The sequence below is a fragment of the Aplidium turbinatum genome, chromosome 1, assembly GCF_918807975.1.
Source record: "Aplidium turbinatum chromosome 1, kaAplTurb1.1, whole genome shotgun sequence".
NCBI classification, from domain to species: domain Eukaryota; kingdom Metazoa; phylum Chordata; class Ascidiacea; order Aplousobranchia; family Polyclinidae; genus Aplidium; species Aplidium turbinatum.
In genome coordinates, this window is record NC_137472.1 from 9175053 (window position 1) to 9196533 (window position 21481).

Here is a 21481-nt window from a genome sequence, read left to right on the forward strand (position 1 = left end):
TATCCAACCTGAGGCAAAGAAACAAACTTTCTTCAAAAACCTACTTGTCATGATGGAATGCGCAGCTTTAATTAACAACTACTCTCAAGATAATTCTGTAAAATTATGCAAAAAATTTGTTCTTTTTTAAATTTTGTTTTTTTGAATTTTTGCATTCGTTTTACGTGTTTACATTTTTTCCAACACATTGTTCTGTGTTCATCCATGTCACTAAGTGGGTTATTACCTTATCTAGACGCTTCGTAAAGTCTTGTCTTCAAAGACCCGTTTATGCGATTTCCTGTCGTCTTTCTTGTGCTGCCACAAGATTTCAAAAGTAACGAAAAAACCCCTAGTCTTCGCGATCCCTAAGCCGGATTAACAATTAGACGATCCAAAGAGATATCGTCTTTTTATATTGTTCTGCATCCCTTCTAAGCTCCTTGAGAGACAGATGTAGGCTTGTGTCAAAGCAATAATCGATCTTTTTCTTCCCAAAGAGCAAGTTGGATTTTGATACGAGAGGTACCAACCGTAGATTAAATTATAGGCCTACCATATAGTAAACTCATGACACTGATTAGAATTTTTCGACAAAAAAGAGAACGGGTGATGTGTTTTATGACGTAACTGCTTATGCACGGTTTTGCACCGTGGCCTAAACTACAAATTACTACGACTACTTTCTGACAAACACATGGTTAAAATCAGGGGTGGGCAAAGTTGTTCAAAGAAAGAGCCGCTTGCAGATAAACCAGAAACACCGGCGAGCCGCAAAATCAGTTGACACAAAATAACATAACAGCAATAAAAACACAATGATTGTTTATCCATATCAGTTTTGTACTTGACTCGCTAATCTCTGAAAATTTGGACGATAAGTTGTTAATGTTGTGCGAATTAATTCTTCCAAGTGTTAATTTGTCAAGGTTGCACGATGTTTTGATTTCACAAAGTTATAAATTCTTATAAAAATGAATAAGTAAATTATGGTGCTATTTCCAGAGATGTACGTATACGCTGCAAATTCTACGCCGCAGACTTGCGGGGTAGACTTTTTGTTTACGTTAACGCTTGCGGCCACATTTTTTTTGATAGTTTGCGCTTGAGGCTACGCCGTAAAGTTTTCGCGGTTTTTTAGAGCATAGCGTCAACGCATACTTTTTAATGTATTTTTTTTCGCTGCAGCAAGCCAATACCTTCCAGCGCTGCAGTTGAAAGAATGTTTTCAATGGGCAAAGACATATTGGAACCAAAACACAGCAAAATGTCAGATGAACACTTTCAGATGCTTGTGTTTCTTCGTGAAAAATTCAAAATAAAACTTGTTTGTTTCGAGTAGTTTATACCATGTGAATGTTTGGCATCTAGCAAACAAAATTAGTTTACGCTAGTGTATGCGCTGACGCTGACGCTGACGCCGCCAACTTTTTTTTACAAGTTACGTTGACGCATACGGCGTATGGTTTTTCGAACGTTTGCGTTTACGCTGACGGCGTCAATATTTTTTGTGTGCGCGTACATCACTGGCTATTTCTAAGCTTAAACTAATCGCTGCTTAATAGCGACTTTACGAAACTTCCAATTGTTGCTGACTGAAGGCAAAATGAGCCAGATTAGGCACAATGTTGCATTTGCAACGTCACAATTCTATTGTGTAACAATGGCTACAGTAAAAGACTCCTTTTTGATCTTTGTATTGTATTGGGTGCAAATTAAATTTTGAAGAAAGTGTAAGTAACAAATTTTAATTTTTACCAACCGATTTTCGCGCCCTTATCAATGTAGCGCCCATGGCTCGAGCCATGCTTGCCATACCTTAGGTACGCCACTGCTTGGTTGACAGCGCGAGATAACATTTATAAAATATAATCTGTATTTTTTTTGTAATATTACGATTCAATACTAGAGCCACAAAATTTATGTTGAAGAGTCACATGCGGCTCGCGAGCCGCAGTTTGGCCACCGTTGGTTAAAATCATCATGGAATTCATCCACAACAGAAGTTTTGCCCATGCCATAGAAGCGGAAATCTTAGTAGACTACGGAGCCTCAACAACAATGTCTCACTGGAATTGGTCTTGGCACTCCTCCTTTTCAACGTCTATAATTATGCACTATGCATGACCTACCATCTACAGCATCTGACAAATAAGCATACGATGATGACCTGGCAATCTTGCACTCCGCAAAAGACTATCAATCATTAGAAACAACGATGATCCAAAACATGACGACAGCTATATCAAGATACTTTCATCAATGGAAACTGAAGCTTAGCGAAAAAGAATCAGTGATGGCAACTTTCCATTTCAACAACACGGGGGCAAAACATGACCTAAATGAAACCAACAACAGCAATATGTTTCCATCTTGCCTAGAGTCTACTTGCCTCGGAGTAACACTCACATACCGTCACCATCTACAATCACTAAGCAAAAAGCTAACATCTCGCAACGCCTTGCTGAGGCTTTTTGCAGGTACAACTTGGGGTACAGGTGTTGACACATTGCGCACTGTAACCCTAGTTTTGGTCCACTCCACAGCTGAATATTGCGCCTCTGCCTGATGCCACAAAGTCCACACTCGGTTCATTGAGCGGCCAATCAACGACGCCTTGTGTACCGTGACTTGATGGCTGCTCCGTATTTCAACAGAGTATAGTCTACTTACAAACTTTATAGGTATCTAACCTGCTGAGCTTCACCGAAAGGGAGCCTACACACATCTGGCTCGCCGGGTAGAAGATCGTGACCACTTGCTCTACACAAAACTCAACGTCCATTTCAGAAATATTCCCGGCGATTGAAGTCAAGATACTCCTTTGTGCCAGCTGCCCTTGAATTATTGCAACCATTCAGTGATCATACCACCAGAGTAGAATATTATATGGAATACACTTGGAAAACAGCATGATGTGATACCAAACTCCATGGTTTCATACATCCATCGGTGGCGCGCCCCCTGGTATGGACCTGTTCTACTCGACTTGTGTCAAGCTCAATAGAATTCAAAAAGAAGTCAGCCGCTTCCATTCTATTATGTACAAATTAGGCTTGCCTCCCTCATTGGCCTACGAGTGCGGCGTTGAGGAAGAAACTGCTGACCATGTCGTTCTTAAATGCCACATTTACAAGGCGCTAAGTGGAATGCATGGCATAGAAGAAGTAGACAAAGCTACACTCAACTGGCTTTCCATTACCTGTCCAGAAATCTGAACACTCATATCTCACAAAAAAGAAGAATATGATCAAACGCTCAGCCTGATACAACAGAAACCCATGAAATCTTTTGCCAAGCGAAAGCAACACATGCGTGTAGCTTTTATTACACAAAATCAGATATAGGAGAACATCATACTGTAAATGGAAAATCGCACAAGGAAAAGCATTCTTTTTATGGTCCTTGATTTGAAAGTACTCCTGAAAAAAAACAAAAAAACGGTACTTTATACAGTAAATGTCATTGCATAAAATAGCCGTTGCAATTGTTATAAAATTGGCTGAAATTTTTTTTTAAGTTTCAGAAAAGTCAATATTTCACTTTTTGGCTTAATTTGTACTTCGTTGTATAAAATATTGTATCTCTGCTTTCTACAGCTCAAGGGTTAATATTTTGATCTATTGCTTCATTCCTTTACAACAATCAATTGTTTGCTGTTGAATACAAGCCAGAATTGGTATATTCATTTAAAGTATCCATTCTTTATGATCAAGAAGGCAGAAATAGCCTACATAACCTACAATGATATATGTAATCTATAATGGCATGTATAATATATTGATATATAATAATTTATAACAGAGCAATGCGGACATTTGTATGCAGCATGTAACTCTGATACTGTAACAATGTGCTAAAGATATGAAATGAGTTTGTCACAAAAATGCAAAATTAACAAAATACAACCATAGTGCACGAAATTGCATTCTAGTGAGTACAATTTCTTCATTCGTTCTCTTACCCTGATTGCAACCGCCAGAGTCACACGACGTCTGACAATTGCGGATTGTTGTGTCACCAAACCTCTCATCAGTACACGACGTTCCAATGTCAGAAATGCTGCAGCCTCGCGACACAGTGGCGGAGAATCCAGGAATATTTTCTAGGGATTAGAACAAAGAGAGTAAAAAATAAAGAAAATATAGTTAGCCTACTTCAAAATATTTCTAAAATATAGATATGAGGAATGATAACCTTGGTCTCCCCCTATATGGACATTTGTGACAGATCTGTTACGTTTCAAATTATCGCAATTTATTTTACTGTAAAAGCATTCATAAGTTTTAATTTTGAAGAATTTGATGCTGTGGCATCTGACTATAGTGCTATTTCATTTTAGAAACACTGCGGTCTCGCTTCACTGATTTTTTCGAACACAAAGTTCTTTGAGTCAGGTTTATGGCAGCAGCAGCTTAGCCTAGATGTTCTCTCGTAAAGTTTTGGATTTTCAGAACACTCAGGTGCGTTGGATTTTTTGTTTTATTTGAAAATAAGACTGTTGGAGTAGTTGATAACAAAATATTTCATAAATGATGCTTATATATGCTACAGTCATCATAAGTTCAAACGTAACAAATCTGTTGACTTGGTCCATCATGCAACTGTTTTTTTGACCTCAAAACTTTTGTTTTGTTAGATTTGTAAACAGTAAAGTTTTATTTTCATAGGTGCAAAATGAATGCATGATCTTTTTATGGAAAAAATCGGTATACAAGACCAGTTGGTGGAAAAAGAGAAGATGGATGTTTTGATATCTTGAAGTCTGACACTAAGAATGTTCCAGTAGTGGACCCTTCTACCTTTGTTGATGTGTCAGATGACAGCTTTAGTGATTCAGGTAAGTTTTATACAAGTAAATACTATAAGTGAACACGTATAATTGCTGGCCTTCTATATAACCAAGCATTAACTCAGCTTTAGTGGACTTTGTCGCAAAATAAACTTACATGTACTGTAAAAAAATCCATTCCATGTTATAATGATAACCAGAGGCCCACACGGCGACGACAACTAAAAATATAAATCATACCTCTCTACTATCAAACATTATTTGTCTTATTGATGTGTTCGCTATATACTCTGATGGTAAAAAGGACTCTCTTGAGCCACATTGAGTTTTGTGTTTGTTTGAGAATGTCTCACTTATTTCTCAGTCCCACAATAGGTAATGTTTGTACAATGCATATGTATGTCAAATTCATAAATGGAAAATACTAGTGATTCTTGTCATTTACTTTTATACTGCAGCTTTGTAGTATTTTTCCTTACTCCTTTACAACTCGTTATTTTTAGATGAAGGCATAATGAAATCCATCATTCCACCAACAAGGACAACCAAACCACCCTGTTCAATTTGGAGCTGTGTAAAAAAAAGTCCTTCCATGAGAAACACTCCTTCGATGGCCACTGTGCGTGAACAAGCTGACCCTCATTTCATCACCAGCCAATTACTTCAAACTGTTATATGATGAAGCTATTGTGAAGCAGTCCTATTTGTATTTGGTCCAGTTAGACCCTTCCAAACGACTCGGAAAAACAGCTAAGAAGTTTGCATATATATTTACAAAGAAAGGGGATCATACAAAATGTCTGGCTGGACAAGCTGCTTATACTTTTGTTAGAAGTGTGAAGAACACCTTTGCATAGACAAAACGAAACACTGTTTTGAAATTCCACAAAGAATGAACAATATTGTGCTGTTTGAGTGAAAATAAACTAGTTGCTTGTTACTGCTTATTGTGTGCTTTTGTTGCTAGAGCGCCTGACGTTACAGATCTGCTAAGTTTCAAAATTCTGTAGGTAGTGCGAATGTGCCTGACGTAACAGATTTGCTACGTTTGAAAAAAAATTAAAGTACTCGAAAATTTTTTTTTTTGAAATAGAACATATGTTGACTGGACTAAAATGTTTTCAAAAAAAAAAAATTTTTTTTTTCAACTAAACGATAAATTTGTCCATATAGGGTTAATAAAACCCACTGTCAGAATGGAGATATTTTTTTCTTGATGAAGGGCCGGGAGAAAAAGCAGGCAAACAAATAATACAGCAAACGGATATTTCTTCATTAATACTTGACTTTATTGAAAATTATTATGATCTCATTTGCAACAGTTTAACACTTTGAAACACAAGGTATGTATTGACTAATTTATTAAAACTTAAACATTTTTGAGAAAACAATCAGCAAAAATACCAACTGATCAATCAACGCTTACCAGTATTCATGACCTTTGTGAAGCAATAGGCATACGCTGGTGACTTGCATGACGAAGGTGCCTGAGGGCTAAGTTTACAAGATTCGTTTTCAGCTGTTGAGTTTGTTCCGTTACATTGTGAACACTGAGGCCTGGCAGCTGTAGAAAACATTAAAAGTAAATTGATTAGTTATGAGCTGGTCAGTATCTGCGTCTAATATACCGATTTCGATTCCAGGTTGGGTCATGCCAAAAACCTTAGCACCGACCATTTTAATCTTTCCCACCTAAACTTTGTGAAGTCACCATTATATTTTGGGTAGTTGCTTTGGATTGTTACACAACAAGTGGCAACAAACACTGGTTTTGGTATGTAAAAATTTCTAAGAAATCTTAATCTCATGTAACAGAAAATAACTTTAGCCTAGGTTTGGTAGATCAATCATGATACGGAAATCTTTCCTTCCGTTTCTAAACAAATTCTTTTAGGTGAATGGCTCACTGTCAATAAATGTGGTCAGCAAAAAAGGGCATCCGGATAAAAAATACGTGGTTCAAAATCTATATGATGCAGCAAAAAATGTATGTCTTTCGCAAACCATGTCTTCAGACCATGTTTTTAGACTTTGTCTTCAGACCATGTCGTCAGGTCATGTTTTCAGATGATGTTTTCAGATCATTTATCAGTCTTCTCCAGACTATGAAGAGATATTTGAACAAATGATAAAAAGCATTTGTGGTTGCGGGAAAATTTATCCGCAAAATGGATGGATGGTTAGTATGTATATGTTGCCTAGCGAAAATAAGATGAATTTTTAAGTCATTGGAGCTGCTAAGAATCTTAGAAGAAGGTATGTTTTATGGTGGTGGGTAAATAGTACGTGGGTCACTATAAGTCTCTTAGTAAAAATAAGATGATGCTTTTCAATTGACAGACAAAAGCAGCGGCTGAGAACTATGTGGCATGAATTAGTGGTGCGATACTGATGAGCCCAGCCTCGTGGGCGAAACACGTGTCTATTGCTCTCAATCCTTGCTACACTCGACTGCCGAGAAACACATGATAAAAGAAAGGTGTAGAATTTAAACAAGTAACAGAAAACAGTATTGACAATGGTGTTTTATTTTGAAGCGGAGATAGTAAGAATGATCTGTACTTTTGCACCTTATAGTTAAAGCTTTTCGGTATATAATGCTTCTGTAACTGCTTAGCAGGTGAATAGGATAAAAAAAGAAAAAAATTATAGTTGTTTGAGTTTGAAAAATTCAATGGATCTGTTGGAAGGCAAGCAGTTGGTTTCGAGGTTATTTTATTCGAACAGGATATGGATGTAGAAAAAGAAATCTGAAAGAATGTTCCTTGGCATATGAGGGAAATAGCAAAAAGGATTAGCAAACTCTCGAAATAATAAAAGCAGCAATTTCAACATGATTAAAATTAAAACATTAAAACAAAATTGAAGACGTACGCCATCCAACGTTGCATCCCGAAGTGCCGCATGTCTCTTCACACGTCACAATGCTCAATCCAGCCTCACCAAGAGGCTTCGTGGTACATGCCGGCTTCACAGGCTCAGAAGAACATTCCCGTTTTACACTAGCTACCTTGTGTTCAAGTTGTCCTGCCAACAATTTGTTTTTAACACAACTTGCATTTTTGTGTTAGAATTTTTCTAAAGGTGGGTCTCTTTCACAAAAGTTTAAAAGTTGTACAGCGCTCTTTTTAACTAGGGCTCTTGGCGTTTTTTGGGGCATGAAACGTACTAACGCGGTCGAAGAAAAAAACAAGCATTCAAATTCTTGCGTTTCTCTATATAATCTAGATTCTAAAGAAATCTTCAATCACCAATCATCAATAGAAGCCTGCGCATGAGCTACTGTAAGAGAAAAATTAAAAACAAATACGTTTGATAGGTGGAACTCATTCAAGCTAATACAGTAATTTATTAGCAACTGGGGATTTCATTTCTTTTTTCAATATCTTGACTAATTTTTAAATAACAAAAGTAACGTGTCCGTGAAACATTTAATTACTGGCGCGTTTAACTGAGGATTAGTTCTTTGATACTCTGGAAAGTACCACAAAATAATTCCTCAAGCCAAGTCACAATAATGCTAAACATATTAAAAAAAAAACAAACTCCAAGCTTAAAATGTTTTTGCTCATAAATTTATGCGCCTAAAGCAATTCTACTTACTGCAGCGAAGCTGAAAGCTAATAACAAGTTAAAGAATTATAAAGTATACATTACAGGAATATACAAAACAAATAAAGTAATTTTCAAAAACCTTGAAATGTTATAATAATCCGAGCCGTGGCTGACTGCCCACGAATGCACTCACATATATCTTTATTTCTATAAACATTTTGTCCACACAATTTATGCATACTTTTGTTGTGGTTTATCCTCCAACTATGATGAACATTTACGAAACCGCTATGCTCACGCAAAAAAAACACACTAACTTATTGTTAAGTTTTTTTTTGTTTCAAAACTTTAGCTCAAACTATGAAGGAAAAGCAATGATGGCAAATAATTTGTATTTTTGGTATTTAGTGTAGCCTACGTTATTAAATTGCTATACAATGCTTGGCGGTGGGATAGCACAACGGATAAGGCGTTAGCTTTCCAATTTTGCAAACCTGTTTCGACTCCCGGCTTAATCTGGTTGTTGAAAACACCGCTTACCTCTTCCTAGGGTGAAATAAATTGGGTGGGCATAATTGCTGCAGGAAAGGCGCCATAGAGAAAGGAGCTGGGCTACCTTTCTCTACTACAGTAAGTGCCGAAAACTTTGCACAACGAAAACCTTATCATCTCATACCCGACACTTGAATTAAGTATGGAACCACGTTTATATTTTATAATGCTTGGAATACATTGAATTTACCATTTCCTCGATCTGACGTGATGTAATACGACACAGTCGATTTGCAATGGGTGGATTCGTTAGGACAAAGTGTTGTCTCTGTTTTCCTTTCGCAATGCGTCGTCGTAATTTGTTCGGAACACACGACACATCTTAATGAGTCTCTGTCGGGTTCAAATATTCCTGAAGTAATAAAATATTTTTAATTTTAGTAACTTACCTTTTTGCTGCTGTTAATTTATCTTATAAGTTCGCTACTACCTACAATATTTAGTGAACATTTTTATGTTGGCTGAAAAAGACATACAGAAAGATAATAGTAAACGTTTACAAAATATAAATGTTTACATTTATTAGCAAGAGCACACATGTTTCAAAACGGTACGACGTATTTTAATGAAGTTATTTAGAAAGGATTTTGGTGATCTAAATACGTATCAGAAGTAATAATAGCCGGTCATTAGCTTATAGGTTACTTTAATACACAGTTTCTTGGATAAATATCATTTGCATATTGTCAGTAAAAATTTCTGTAAACCTTCCCATAGCAAAAAAATTACTGTCGAAGGAGATTATCTTAAAGTCTACAAGAAACCCTGAAAAAATCATGTCCAAAAAGTAACTGTTAATTGGAAATACCTTTTCACAATCCTGCGCAATTTGTACATTCTACAAAGGTATTTGATCAAAAGTAAAAATAGATGGCGTTCTAAATAAGAAATAAATTGCTGCAACTTATAATAAATATTCTGTAGAAGGGAGCGTTCTTTCTGGCTACTACCACAAGGCTGAACACTTTCAGTGTTGTACAACACGGTGTCTATCGCTGTCAATTCTTGCTACAATCGAATGTAGGGAAACTTATAATAAATATGCTGTACTGTATCCGCAAAAGGATGCTTATATCATTCCCATGCACTAGTCATAAAAACAATTTTTTTCACAACAATAAACTTGCTTCGCAAGCAAGCATTAGTTGATATGTTAATTTTTATCGTGTTTTCATCATTTAAGACCGACTTGGAAAACACCTTTTTTTAATTTCAAAATGTTGACCCAGATTTGGAAAAGTCATTACAAATCCTTCTATCAATCTACTGGAATAGTTTATTATCATTTTACCAGTTTTCATTTACCTTTGTCAGCATTACACCCGTCCTCTGTACAAAAGTCAGAGCATACGTAAGTGATATACGGCTGTGAATTGTAAAGGCTGTTAGTCACAAACTGACAACGCTTGGCTGGTATGTTATTGTTTCTAATTGTCGCACAGCTCTTCATAATGCTTGTCCGAATAACTTCCATATCTGAAAAATATATCTTTTAAACGATCTTTTTGATTTCATTTGAATTAACTTAATTAAAAATGATGTAGCTGCGAGCAGATTGAAATCGATTTTAGCTGTTTATGATTGAACTGACTCCTGTAAATAAAAGTTGTTTGTATTAAATCTCTATCTGTCAAGAAATTGCTGCGTATTTATGACGAAATAATTGGAATCATTTCATCATCTATGAACAAATCATTATCCAAAAAAGAAGTAGGCCTAATCAAAAAGTTATTCAATTAAAACAAAAATCGGAGGAGAAGAGTGGTATGTACTTTTTTCTAATACAGTACAGGTTTGTTTTGGACGTGCAATTCAACGGCAACTTACAACAATAAGTGGACAGATATCGCTGATACAGCTTGACACTACACTATAGTTAGATCAAATACAATATTTGCTTGCTTTGCTAAAAAAACCAAAACAATATGAATTACGACAAGTTACTTATTTTTAATTTTTTTTACGCTGTTTGAACAAGTTAATGAAAGACAGAAGTCATTACTTCCGCTCGAAAGTGCCACTTATTGGTCGGAATCAAAAAGGTTTAAATATCTTTTTTTTCTATAAAAAATCTTTTAAGACAGAAAAAAAGTACTGTCGTTTTCTGATCATCCTACTAGAAATCCCAGCATATGTAAAAATAACACTTTGCAAAAATATATCCAAAATCTTAAAAAAAAAAAGTTAGATAAATCACGCCAGTGTTGGTAAACGTTTTTGAAAGATATAGCGTTCATAAGGAAAATAGGCACTAAAATTAACTAACTAGCTTACCAATAAGATGTTGAATTAATTTCAACGCTTACAAACTTGAAAACTCTCATTACCAGTACCTGTCTCTTCATTGAAAGTTAGATAGTTTGTAGATATTGTAGATATTGTGGATATTGTGGATATTGTGGATATTGTAGATATTGTAGATATTGTAGATATTGTAGATATTGTAGATATTGTAGATATTGTAGATATTGTAGATATTGTAGATATTGTAGATATTGTAGATATTGTAGTTATTGTAGATATTGTAGATATTGTAGATAGTAGAATATTGAAAGTTAGATAAAAGTATCGATAGTGTGAAAAAAACTTGCATATCAAAATACTCAAAGCCTAAATCATCAAAGTAAAATTTGTAGAAAACACCTCTAATTTGTTTCGAAAGTTTTCATTTGGAATTTGGTTGAAAATTAGACCTTACCACTGCTGAATGTTGTTACTCTTGAAGTTGCACAATAGTTGTTCTGTCGTTGTGGACAAAACGTATCCTCCCTTTTCTGTTCACAGCTTTCACTTCCTTCATCATTGCATTGAACGCATCGTTTAGTGGCTACAGAAACAAAATACTGCAATAAACGTGGTGATAATATTCCAGTCAGTGACTCAATCACATTTTTACAACGTTTACAGGCATTAGATGAATGTAAGAAGGATGAACGTAAAATGAAGCTTGTTTTCGTGTTTGAGACGTGTATACTCGTTATTCAATTACAAAGGCTAGCAGGATTGATAAAACATCTTGCCCTCAATTTTTTTTCAAGCCATGTCTTGGGTAGACAGATATTTGTCTTGGACGATGGTAAGAAAAATAATCTTTAGTCCATTCTGGCAACACTAACAAGATGTCATGGTTACACGTCAAAGCAATTACAAATTCTATTGTTTCAAAGAATCAAATTTAGCAATAGATTGAGTTTCGCTTTTAGCAGCATGATTGTTGCTTACAATGTAGATTAGAGTGGTTCATTTTTGAAGTTTTATTTTAATTCTTTCGGGGTAGTGGGGAAATGGTGCCAATGAGAGAGAAAAATCTCATGACAAAAATTTGAGATTTGTAACAAATTGTCTTCAGCCTCCTCATGGGGCCCAAAAATCAAAAAATGGGTCAAAAACGCAATTTGTTCCAAAAATATTTTTAGTTTGGGTAGATACATTATTGTTTAGATAAAAACAATGAAAACTATTAATACTACAAAAAGTGCTCAATGCCAAGCAAAAAGTCAAAGCAGAGCGAATTAAATCAAATATAGTTATTACTATCTGAAGCCTTTACAAATTGTTTCACCTAACGGATCATCAGAAGGTCTTATTCAAATAGAATCAAATATTATTCAATATTATTAAATATTATTATTCAAATAAAATGGATTCTATTTGAATAAGACCTTCTGATGATCCGTTAGGTGAAACAATTTGTAAAGGCTTCAGATAGTAATAACTATATTTGATTTTATTGTTTAGATATATTTAATTAACCTAAAAAAAAAATTGAAGTCATTTGAATTATTCCTTCAGCTTCCTCACGGCTTCTGAAAATTTCCATTTTGCTGAAAATTTCGCATTTTTGTTGGTGGTTACATAAATACAAACTTCATCAGTGACGTAAATTCAAATAAAAGACGTCACTTTTTCCTACCAAATTAACCCACTTTCTTTAAAAAATGACGCAACAGCTCAGGGCAGGTCTATAAAGAGAAATGCAATGACGTTTTATAGTTAGCAAAATGTCTTACGCAATTATGTATTATGTAACCACCCACAGAAATGCGACATTTTTAGCAAAATGGAAATTTTCAGAAGCTGTGAGGAGGCTGAAGGAATAGTTTAAATGACTCCAATTTTTTTTCTTAGGTTAATTAGATATATCAAAACAATATTGTATCTACCCAAACTAAAAATATTTTTGGAAAAAATGCGTTTTTGACCCATTTTTCGATTTTTGGGCCCCATGAGGAGGCTGAAGACAATTTGTTACAAATATCAAATTTTGTCATGAGTTTTTTTCTCACTCGTTGGCACCATTTCCCACTACCCCGAATAAATAAAAAAAAAAAAAAGTTCAAAAACGAGCCACCCTAATATAGATATTAACGACATGTTTTAGCCTGATGCTGCGAGTTCGCTGTGGTAATAGCGAATTGCACCAGCTTTTGGAACACAGTTCCCTAGTCAGGTGCTACGACGAACATTCAGGTTAGAAATATGTACTATGTGACTAAAACGCATTGGTTCAGAGCAACGTGACTAAATGAACAAATTTGTCGGCAACTGTGAAGCAGATTTGACTTTAACAAAACGAACGCTACGCTCAGAACTAAGATAGCTTGAGTTGCTCTTCCCGTTTTGTTCTTGATCTCTCTGAGTAATGATATACATTAGTCTTTATTAACTGCAGCAGCTACATGTTACCAAAGGTTGAATGTGTGGTAACATTTACAATTGGTAACATTTACAATTTAACATTTACAATTTAACATTTACAATTTATAATTTACAATTTAACATTTACAATTTAACGTTTACAATTTAACATTTACAATTTAACATTTACAATTTAACATTTACAATTTAACATTTACAATTTAACATTTCCAATTTAACATTTACAATTTAACATTTACAAAGCATAACTTACAAACGCATTGTCCTGTAACAGGATCACATTGACCCTGGCAATTTTTGGCGCACTTTTGAAATGTTCCTGCAAATAATTGAGAAATTGTTGTTTAATGATTAAAATTCAAGCAATTTTTATAGTTTTCATTTCTTTTATGTTATAGAATTTAGATAGCAGGTTTTGTTTTAGTATGTTAGTAGGTTTGTGAAAAATGTAGGCCTACTGAGCCGGTCTCCAAACATCAAACAATCACTCTTCAAACTTTACAAATTCAAAAATATCCTAAACATATTTGTTACATTTGAAATGTAAATTAATAGGTCAATTAAAAACTTTGAACAGCAATAAACTTCATGTATATTAATAAATATTTCTAATAAATTGTGTAACAAAGCGTGTGATAACCACTTTAATGTAACAACTTTTGGAAGAGCTTGCAAAGTATGAACCAATCAGAACATGTTGGCTACCGTCTAATTGTGACCCTTCTAGCACTCAGCCAGAGAGTTTGTCAGTGCTTTGAACGTTGCTGGGTAATTGACTACAGAAAAAAAAAGTTATGACAGAAATAGGAATTGAACCTTTACATAATGACGTCACATACAACGTAGCTTCTGATTTGTAAGCGCTTGTAAAGCATAAACCAAAGTTGTTAGGTTAAAAATAGCCAGCGGATGGAGATGCGGCTTGATTTGACACATTTTGCAGATTTTGATTGCCACTACTGCTAGTGTTTGACTGACATTTTCTGAGATGTTTTTACTTTTTGCTGTCTCTTAATGATACAAAAGTTTTTTGTTGCCTTGGGGAAGCAGTAGCAAATGAGAAAAAGTAAGTTGAAATACGCTCAATCAGACTGTTACTGAAAACTTAACAGTTTGACTAAAACCTTCGAAATCAAATTGTCTTTGTTTTTTAACATCTGATAATGTTAAAACATATTGTGTCATCTGGGGATAACAGTAAAGGGTAAAAAATATCAGTTTTAGAAAAATCCATTTCAACAGTCGCCAAAGTTGGCAAACTCTGGAAATTTATGCAAAATGTGACGAGTCAGGTTGAATATTTAGGTAGCCATGGGTTGAAAAGGGTACAATTTGGTTACCTGGTTAGTTGTCATTAAATTAATTGTTTTATGCAAAAAGTGGTGAAACATATGGACTGCAGTTTAGTCTTATTCTGGAAATTTACATCTTTACACTAAGCAAGCTATAGAAAAACCTAAATCCTGGCAGTTTCACAGACTTGCAAAGACTTTTTTTTATATAGAAGCTTCTTTGTTTTTGTTTTGTTTTTCTTTATTACACTATTTTTCTTTTAAAGTCTTGATAAAGGCTACTGTAGGGGAAGGCGGGGAAGAACGGACATTCTAACTTTAAAATGCTCTATTTCTACAAATACAGTAAATCAGATATCACAAATTTACCGCCTGTATTACATAAGAATACCTGCTAACAGTATAAAAGCTGACATCTTTGCTTTTCTTTGTTTATGTACAAAAAATGATTTTCATTCTGATTGTCCGTTTTGCCACAAGTCTGGGGCAAAGCGGACATGGTATGACCGTTTTGCCCCATATTACGTTTACGTATTTAGTTGTCAAAATAAAGTGCTTTCCTTATCCCTTGTTGCTATGAATGTTGTATATTGATGATACAAGATAATTTCAAGATGGTTTTGAGGTAGTTTTTGATATCATGTATTATGAAAGTAGCAAGCTAATTGTCTGATGAATGCACTTGTCTGTTAACGGTTCTCACAAAATAACTCATTTCTGAAAAAAATTGATCTCAGAGAAATAAAATTAATTCAAGTTGCACTGCATAAATAGCATGACATATTAATGTATTGATAGAAAATACAAAAAAAAACATAGCTGACTGGTATCAGTAGCTATGTCTTTTTTGCCCCAAATGTCTATTGACGGTTTTGCCCCAAACCAGTGACCATAAAAAATCTGTAATTATAAAAAGAAGTAGAATATTTAGAAAAATAAGTTTTTGCTACATAGCAACATATTGTTCACTTATTTTCAAAACTTGAAGAATAATTTAAATTTTCGAAAAGACACCAAAATACCACCACATACCAGTAGACTAGATTTTATAACAGTGAGCTACCAAAATTATTTCACTTCCTTTCTCGTAAAGCGAGGAAGCAGTGTTTCCAATTTTTTGTGTGGAATCGTTATTTGCAATGTTTCACAAGATAGAATAAAAAATAATGTTTGTGGCCGTATTTTTTTTACAGAAAGAAAAGTCCGTTTTGCCCCGCATGTCGGTTTAACCCCGCCTTCTCTTACAGAATATGCACAGCAAAAAGTTTACTATTTATTTTTTTATACTGTGAAATGTTGTGTTGTTGCTCAGTTATGTCTGTTTATGGTTAAAATAAGGAACCTCTCCACCCAAACTGTTTTTTATCCGAAAAATTGCCAACATTGATGAGTTTGGGAGCAGATGTTTTTCAATATCTCCAATACAGGATTGACGTTTATTCATTCAGATTGACGTTTATAAATAGATAAATTAAACTCCTCAATGCTCTTTTCCTAAACAGTCGACTACGTGAACATTGCAATGTAATGTTGACACTTACTTGGAGTTAATTTATTACAACGTGTGCTTGTGCAGTGGTAGTAGCATTGCACACTGCCTTGCACGTTGAATTTTGAATACGATGACACACAACCATCTTCAGTAGGTGCTTCATTCGTTGTAGAGTCGTGGTCGCTACTCGGGTTCTGGCAAGTCCGACGAACTCTAGATAACACACCTAAAATAATTCAAATTAGAAAATTCGATCACTAACAAGGCGAATTGTTATGTAGTAATGCATGTCGTAATGCGAACTATAAAGCAATAATGAAAATTGCAACGTAAATTGTCATCAAATAATGCCCTATGAAGGTTGTGTTCTACCACAACCAGCAGTCAAACTGGAATGCATGCATTTGAAAAGCACTTCTCCATTTCATCGCTTTTCTTCATAGGCTAATTAATTTACAACAAAGCTTCAGAATTTTTGCTCTGACAAGTATGCTAATATATTTTCTTATATGTTTATTCTAAGCTAGAAATAGTAAAAAAACATAGTAAAAAAACATAAACTAGTAAAAAAGAACTAGAACTAGTAAAAAAACATAAAATTGTTTACCGAACTCTTTCTAAACATTAATAAAGCGTTTCTACATAAACTATAGAAGACAAAACACAACACTTTGAGTAAAATAAGTAAACAAAAATAGTCAGGTGCGGGAACTTGTAGAATTTATTGATACAGCTTTTGCCATCGAAAAAGCAGGTTTTTCAGTATCTGGAAAAGAAAGCATCCTCAATGACATCCGGAAAACAAAACAGAGGTTGAAAGACATCAGCGTTCATTTCAGTACATTGGGTAAAAGCCCTAATTTGGGTATTCTGTTTGTTTCAGAGCAAAATTGAAAAACAGCAAGAATAACTGGTGTAGGACATAAGAAAAAATGATTACAAAAGTTAAGTTGGCAATTGCAAAACAGCTTCCTTAATTATTCACACAACGTTTCATAATTAAAAAAGTTTAAAGGAAATAACAAAACACAAGTAGAATCATATTGCCAACTTACCGTTGTTGAAGCTGAATTGAGTGAGGCAATAATAACCGCTGCGGCACGACACTGTTCGCACAGATGACACATTTGCAACGCAGTTGTAATCTCTCCCATATCTGCTGACTGTGTTTGCAGAACAGGAGTAACAGTGTATACTTTGTCCTGAAATAACAATAAAACCAAATCGATTGTTGCTCTATTGCTCACGTTTAGATTCAACAGTGATTGTCTTACAATCTTTATCTATCAATCGTCTTGTGATCATATTTTATTGTTTGGATGAGCTGGAATCATTATCCGCAAACGACAAACAGCATTGTATATAGTGGATCACTCATTTGCGCAAGTGTCTAATTTACATAGTTACTAATTCAAACACTTTTTTGTGATTTCAAATGGAAAGAGAATGAATTTATCGGAAACCAGTTGCAAAATGATAACTATTTGCCAAGCTTTTGATTTTAATAAGTTTGACTATAACCATGAAAATGAACCTTTCAAAGTTCATGATATTAAAACTGTTGAATATTTTTACGTTTAACCAGTGGAGACTTTCTTCTTAAAGAACAGCATTGTAAATGTTGACCTGACATAAGGCTGTTATCAAAAAGAATTTAAACAGTTTTCTAGTAAACATGAGGTAGGTTAATTTCAATGGCTATTCTGTTCAAATTATGTACACACAATATTTGCATATTAAAACCATCAATTTTTGTCGTGACTATACAATATGCATTGCTAGATAATGGCTTGTTTGAAACGTCAATGGACACCAAAAAACAACACTTGAAATAATCTGCAACGTGAATCTTGGTGATTATGAAACGGCTGTAAAGAAACACAACAATAATTTGCCTGAGGCTGAAGCTTAAACGATTGTCATATAAGCGAAATTGCTGACACATGAATTACGGAAAGTTTTTAAGATTAGTTTTAAAGAATTTGAAAGTAATGGAACAAAGTGACTGAAGGCTGAATTCCAAACAAAACAAAATCACAGTCTTGGTAAACACAGAAACTTTCCATGTTGTTTCAATTCGAAATTTCAATGATTGCATAGCGCATACATCTGATTTCGTTTTTATCTGTATTTAGTTGCATTTAATTGTACTTAAGGTGATAGAAATCATGCAAGAGTTATTAACTTAATAAAACTTTCTTTCAACTTTGTTTCGATTAGATGCGATGAAATGAGTTGTACTACGAAGATTGGAAGTCTAGACTCTAGATCAGATAAGAAGTTAGTTTTCAAAACGTACAACCCCAGTTCGACACCTGTCTAACCATCGCTTACCTCTGTTGGTGATGCATTCATATTAGAATCGAAGCTTTTGAAGAAAATCCCTTCAAAAAGCGGCCACTTTTTATTAATGGGTTACCATTAGCCTTCCAGGCCAAAATAATTTGTCACTTATTATTGTACGTTTTAAGACGTTGAATCAATGTAAACATTGATGAAACTTAGTTTTGCTAGCTAGGGTACGCTATGACGAGCACTAACTCTTCATCTAACTTTGCAATAATCGAGCACGAAAAAACAATTGCGATTAACTGAGAAACATGTCTCAACTCACCTGACACAGCAATAAAACCAGTGAAAGAGACGAGAACCAACAAAGCCAGCAAGTATCCCATGATTAAAAAAAACTGCAGATACAAAGCTTTCTGAATGATCAACAAGAGTATAAAAACCTGAAGCAATAAAAACAGTGGGTCAAGATTAATAACAAACTAAACGTATGGCTACTTCTTGATAGCCGGTTTTTGATGAAACTTAAAGTTACTGTAATTATTACAATGCTTCAACTTTCTGAAAATTAGGATGTAAGGATATTGCATGGCAACCCTTCACATCCATCTTACAAGCTTGCATGGTTCTGAGCTTAATTGTTATAAAACTGTTAGAAAAGTCGAGCCCCTATGGTGAGCTATATTTTAACTTTTATTTACCCCTCAATCACAATTTCTTTCCTCTCGTGGAGGATTGGAGGCAATGAAACACCAAGTTATTTTATTGCGGCTTTTTAATCAAGTCCGGACTAGTCGTTTAATATCTTTTGTCCAAACTTTTTCTGGCCTTTTTTACCTTATTTTTTTAACCAAAAAATGTTTTGCAGTTTGAATAAAACAACTTGTACCTTGCGAAATTCGGTTGATTTTGTTGCTCAAAACAAAACTATCAAAACCTTGTTCCTCTAAAAATATTTGTATGTGATAAGAATAACGATGTTTTTATCAACCTACTGTTGTATGCTGTATTACCAAGTTTTTTTAGTGAATCAATCGTCTGCACTTTTCACCAGTAACTAAGTAATAATATGTATACGGCACCTTAACCTGCGCTATCATAAGTTTTTTTAGGTTATTCTTATTGTCTGAACTCTTCTCTCAAACAGAGAAACATCCAATGGAAAGAGGACTATAACTGTTTGGCAAGGAAGTATAGAAACAATTATTTAATGGTTTTCTTACCTAATCTTGCATCATTTATTTACGATCAAATCAAAGTGTCTCAAACGATTGTTGCATGCACTTTGTACAAAATTCACTTTTTATCGCTCCAGTCTTAAAACTTTCCTAAACAAAGAACACACATTTCAAATCTGTCTTTGTTGCTTGACTAGGTATCAAACACGGGTATGCTGGACAAGGCAGCAAAAACATTCCGTAAGCATGCATTGAGTTGGTGCAGTTGCCATTGCTTGCAAGGCTCGATTTCTAAAGCACTGAGCAGCATATGAGCTGTTATATTTATAATATTTGCTCATTCATAAACGCCTTGAGGGACGTAAACCTAGCTCAGCAGTCAGCATGTTTTAACTTCAGAAAACAACAATTAATTTCATTTAAAGGAAATCGGTACTAAGAAACATAAATTTTGCGCCTCGGGTTAGTTTTCAAAGCATTTGATAAAGATTTGTTTTTATTTCAAAGAAAGTACCGAATAAATGTATTTTTAACGTTTGTCGTCAATTTTCTGATAGCTCTGAGCTGCATCATTGTAACTTGAAGATGTTGCAAATCTCCGTGTAGCCAAAACTGCAAAAACAGAAGTTACTGAAAGAAAAGTAACTTATTTTCTTACCTTTCTTCAGGAGTAAGATTGTCATCATGGTATTTTAAAAACAAACATACTGTCTAAAGAAAACCTGAGTGGTATACGCCTTCTTTTTTCAATAGGCCTAATTACTCAAAATTATACATTATGAGTTATAGATTTCGTGGTTACATATGTTTCACTTGGCGATAAGAACTCCCGGCACAGGATTATTAACAATATTTCTCAATCAGCAACTTAGACCAACTTAAGATTATATCCCTTAGTTAGCTTATACGTGCTTGTGAAGCTCTACCAATGCTGCACAGCAATACATCTTAAAAATTGCGGCATAAATAGTAGAATAGCAGCCTTCTCCTTAAAATTCTAACCTCTAAAATTCAGCTCAGAAAACCTCCCAAACTTATAAATTTCAAAAAATCTTCCTGTCGTTCTATAGAGTGTAGTTTTAATCAAGTGTCGTTCAAACTTGTCGTGTGTGTCCGCCCATCTTAATAACGTCGGCTCCATTGAAGAATGGTAAGAACCGTGATATGGCACTGAAAGGGTGCCAGTTTCAAACCACTCATGAGCATGCAGCTGTGTCTTTGGCACGATGCTGAAAGGCAAGCCTGAGGGTGAAAACGAAGATTGGCTTCCTTATCTTCCAGTCCACATCATCTAAGTCTTCAACTAACCGGCGTAAGCCCGAATACTACAAAAGAAATCTACTAATGTGAAAGGTAAAGTTCAGATTGAGACTATGTGCTGAGCCTTTGCTGGAATATAACCTTGAGGTGTACCTAACACTTTTATGTTATTGTTACTTTCCTTGTAATTTCACCTTCTAGGTTTATATAAACTTTTTATTTGTTTTTGCTGTCACAATCAACATGCGTAGACTCACTGCAGGCTACATTATATGTTCTTAAAAACAAGTGTGCTATTTTAATTGTGTAATTTTTTTGAGGTATTTTGTCAATTACCGTTCCATATTAACCTTTAATTACACAATTTTTATTGCAAAACACGATTCTAGAAGATTTTGCCTTTGTGCGATTGTGGAAACATGTTTGACTTGAT

General features: G+C 34.6%; 1 protein-coding gene across 1 annotated transcript; it reads right to left on the bottom strand.

The window, feature by feature from the left end:
* Positions 1–3281: 3281 nt before the first annotated feature.
* LOC145775730 (uncharacterized) lies at positions 3282–19852 on the bottom strand. The gene is made up of 12 exons (XM_082587093.1): positions 19834–19852; positions 18936–19053; positions 17377–17523; positions 16371–16547; positions 13791–13856; positions 11577–11705; positions 10184–10354; positions 9069–9230; positions 7646–7798; positions 6198–6335; positions 3944–4084; positions 3282–3401 (listed from the first exon to the last, which is right to left on the bottom strand). Exons 2-12 carry the CDS (start codon positions 18994–18996, stop codon positions 3376–3378), a joined length of 1371 nt encoding a protein of 456 aa, XP_082443219.1. The 5' UTR covers positions 18997–19053; positions 19834–19852; the 3' UTR covers positions 3282–3375.
* Between the last annotated feature and the right edge of the window lie 1629 nt (positions 19853–21481).